Source organism: Dendrobium catenatum, unplaced genomic scaffold (genome assembly GCF_001605985.2).
Source record: "Dendrobium catenatum unplaced genomic scaffold, ASM160598v2 fragScaff_scaffold_1293, whole genome shotgun sequence".
In the NCBI taxonomy this organism is placed as follows: domain Eukaryota; kingdom Viridiplantae; phylum Streptophyta; class Magnoliopsida; order Asparagales; family Orchidaceae; genus Dendrobium; species Dendrobium catenatum.
This window is the reverse complement of record NW_021319755.1, coordinates 378417-382221: the sequence shown is the minus strand read 5'-3', so window position 1 is coordinate 382221 and position 3805 is coordinate 378417. Positions and strand designations below refer to the sequence as shown.

General features: G+C 40.6%; 1 protein-coding gene across 1 annotated transcript; it reads left to right on the top strand.

The window, feature by feature from the left end:
• Positions 1-2537: 2537 nt before the first annotated feature.
• LOC110104744 lies at positions 2538-3725 on the top strand. Its single transcript, XM_020833988.2, has 2 exons — positions 2538-2948; positions 3091-3725. The coding sequence occupies exons 1-2, from the start codon at positions 2544-2546 to the stop codon at positions 3400-3402; spliced, it is 717 nt and encodes a 238-aa protein (XP_020689647.1). The 5' UTR covers positions 2538-2543; the 3' UTR covers positions 3403-3725.
• The last annotated feature ends 80 nt before the right edge of the window (positions 3726-3805 follow it).

The window sequence follows — 3805 nt, the reverse complement described above, 5'->3', positions numbered from 1 at the left end:
GGCAAACCTGCAAATGTCAAATGATAAATATAAAAGAGCAGCTGACAAGCACCGCCGACTCAAAACATTTAATGTAGGGGAACTGGTAATGTTGAAGATGCGCAAGGAACGATATCCGCATGGCACCTATTCGAAGCTGAGTCCACGAAAGATTGGCCCGTTTCCCATTCAGAGCAAAATCAATGACAACGCCTACATCATCATTCTACCTCCTGACATTCATACATCAGCCACTTTCAACGTCGCTGATTTATACAGTTATCACGCTCCTGATGATTCGCAACCGCAAACAACATCGTCGGAGTCGAGTTCTTCCACGCCGGGGGAGGACTGATGCGGTCATCCGTTAAGTACTTTGCTCATGCGGAACATTTGCTCTGGCCTCCTGACGCCCTGGACAGTCGGTTATGGAGCAGCTTTTACAATTTACTGTTTTTCTTTAATTAAGTATTTTATAATTTGTTTTTGCTTTATTATTCCTGTGGGGAAAGGTACCGGCGACGATCTTCTTCATTAGAAACTTTATTTCGGGCTTGAGAAGCCTTGTTACTGTTCCATTGGAACTTCCCTTCCTGGTTTTCTTCTTTGTGCGTGTAGCCGCTGCATTACAGCGTCACTTGGAAGTCAGGCAGAATTCCGACGTCATTTGGAGATCGGGCAGTTTTCTGGTGTCACTTGAACGTCATGCGAAACTCCGGCGGTGGTCGAGGAAGAGTTAATTTCTTCTCTCTTTTCCTTCTTCTCTTCACTTCTCCTTCTTCTCTTCTTCTTCTTTCTTGGGTCCCCTCTTAAGAGAAATGAGGGGCTATTTATAGTTTTTGAAAATGGCATGACTAGTAAATAGGAGGAGGATCGCTGATGCGGTCATCCGTTAAGTACTTTGCTCATGCGGAACATTTGCTCTGGCCTCCTGACGCCCTGGACAGTCGGTTATGGAGCAGCTTTTACAATTTACTGTTTTTCTTTAATTAAGTATTTTATAATTTGTTTTTGCTTTATTATTCCTGTGGGGAAAGGTACCGGGGACTATCTTCTTCATTAGAAACTTTATTTCGGGCTTGAGAAGCCTTGTTACTGTTCCATTGGAACTTCCCTTCCTGGTTTTCTTCTTTGTGCGTGTAGCCGCTGCATTATCATCTCCAATACTTCGGAATTGTTCAATATTTAAAAACTTCCAAAACCAACAAATAACATTTCCAATATTTATTATAGAAAGCTGATGCTGTAAAAAAGCCATCTCCCTTAATCAATTATTAAAAAAATATATCTTTAATGTGGCTGAATTATTTTTTGACTTATTACATTCAAACAACAACAATAACAATAAACCTTTATCTTAGTATATGAGGTTGGTTACATGAATCTTTTTTTTTTCAATTGTGTTTAGTTAAGAATCAAATCCTCATCTAAATCTAATAATGAAATGTCATTTCTAATATTTTTTAACCAAGTCTTTTTAGGTCGACCTCTACGTTTCTTAACATAAGTCAAATCTAATACATCTACTTTCCTAATTAGGTCATCGAAAGGCCCTTGTTTTATGTGTCCAAATCATCTAAGGCAGCTCTCTCTGATCTTACCTTCCACTGGAGCTATTGCAACCTTTCACATATATGCTCATTTCGTACATGTCTCTAAGAGTAAAACCACTCATCCACTTGAGCATCCTCATCTCTACAACACTTAACTTAATATTATGCTTCTATTTTAATGGCTAATATTTTGCACCATAAAGCATTTTAAATCTCAATACCTTTTATAAAATTTTCTCTTAAATTTGAGAGGGGGCTTTCTATCACACAATAAGCCCAATGCACTTCTCCACTTCAATCATCTAACTTGAATTTTACTAATAATATTCTCATTTATTTCACCATTACTATGAACAATAGACTCAAGATATCTAAAATATATATTCTTATTAATGACTTGGCTTCTTACAATTAAAATTTAAATAAAATTAAGATTTATTAAATTTAGTCTTAAGTTATAAATTTAATAAATCTACTGCTGACAAATGACAAAGGAGGTTGACGAACTCTAGAACAATGTAGTTGGTATAATAATATCGCTATTTAACTTTGTAAGAGAACTTAGAGAAGTATGAATGAAATATTTTATTTTATAAAATTTATTATTTTGTTACTTTCATTTGCCTCTTAAAATTAATGTTTTCAAATAAAGTTCATCAGATATGAATCTATAAGTTTAATTTTATATTTAAAAATTAGAAAAAATATTCATTTATTTTTGGGATTCTATTTGGAAAATGTAGCTTTATTCCAAGAAAGTCGTTCTGTAGTCCGGATTCATAGGCGGCTTAATATGAGATCGAACCAAATCAGCGGATTTGAACCGGGCCGGATTCGAAGCTCCCGATCCTACTCATCCGGACCGGTTTGGCCAACGCCGTTATAAATGGCGACGAGGTTCCCCCATCTTGTCCGATCGTTATTACCAACCTGCCTTTCTCGCATCTCTCTCCATCTCTCTCACGCTCGCTTGATTAGTCTCGCACTCTCGCTCTCACCCATCTCCTTCTAATGGAATGCGAAGAAGATCTTCTCCTCGAAGCAGCGAACGCGCTGCTTCTCCTTAGCAGCGGCCCGCCGCCGGATCGGCCGTCGCATCCGCTTCCTCCGGCGGCGATGACTGCGACGAGTATCGAGAATGTATTCTCTGTCTCCGTCCCATCTTGGGGGTTTCGGTTGAGGAGGTCTCATGACATGGGAAAGTTGAAGAGGAAGCAAGTAGAGGGTCCTTCGCCGCCGACGGCGGAGGCTGCGACTTGTGGCCGCCGGAGTCCGGAAACTCCTCTGGACTTGGGTGCTGACTCCGCTGCCTCTAGCAGCGGAAGCGATGGCTTCCCGTGTTCCTCTGAGATCCGTCCCTTCAAGCGCTTACGCGCCGGCGAGACCTCTGTTCCAGAATATGACGCACGCTTAAAGGTCTCAAATCTCTATTTCCAGGCCCCTTCTCTCTCTCTATCCTTTTGCTTTATCTATTTTTCATTTCATCTCCTCTTTTGCGTGGTTGCTTCGTAAATGGCTTAAATAATGCATAAGCTTCTCTTTTTTTTCTGGTTCAAAGTTGAAGAGGAAGAAAGTAGAGGGTCCTTCGACCTCGACGGCGGTGGCTGCGACTTGTGGCCACCGGAGTCCGGGCACGCCTATCTACTTTGTTGCCGCCTCCATTCCCTCTTCCAGCGAAAGCGATGGCTTCATGTGTTCCTCCGAAATCCGACCGTTTAAGCGCTTACGCACCGGCGAGACCTTCGTTCCAGGATGTGACGCACACATAAAGGTCTCAAATCTGGCAAATTATTATGTCCGGTCCGAATTCTTTCGGACAGGCACATCACGTTGGTACCAAAATGCAGCGGGTCCCGATCTATTTGGGTGACGTGGTGCGTCTAGATTGGATGTCCGGACATCCGGTGACCAGGCGTAATAATTCGCCCTCAAATCTCTATTTCCACCCCCCTTCGCTCGGCGAATTATTAGGTCCGTTCGCCGGACTTGAATCTGCTTCTGGAATTCTGCACTTTTCATGCGCTTTTAATGCGTTTTTTATATACTTTTGTAGAATGACAGCTAATATGTGCTTTTATTGTGCATATTAGCTGTCATTTTGCTGAGTATTTAAAAAACGCAGTAAAAGGCCATCAAATACACAATGAGTGAAATATTTGTTGCGCTTTTGCTGCGTTTTTTGTTTTATTTTTGCAAATTCTCAACAAAAAAATAGTTAATATGTAATAAAAAATATATATTAGCTGCTCTTTTATAAAAATACACTAAATTAT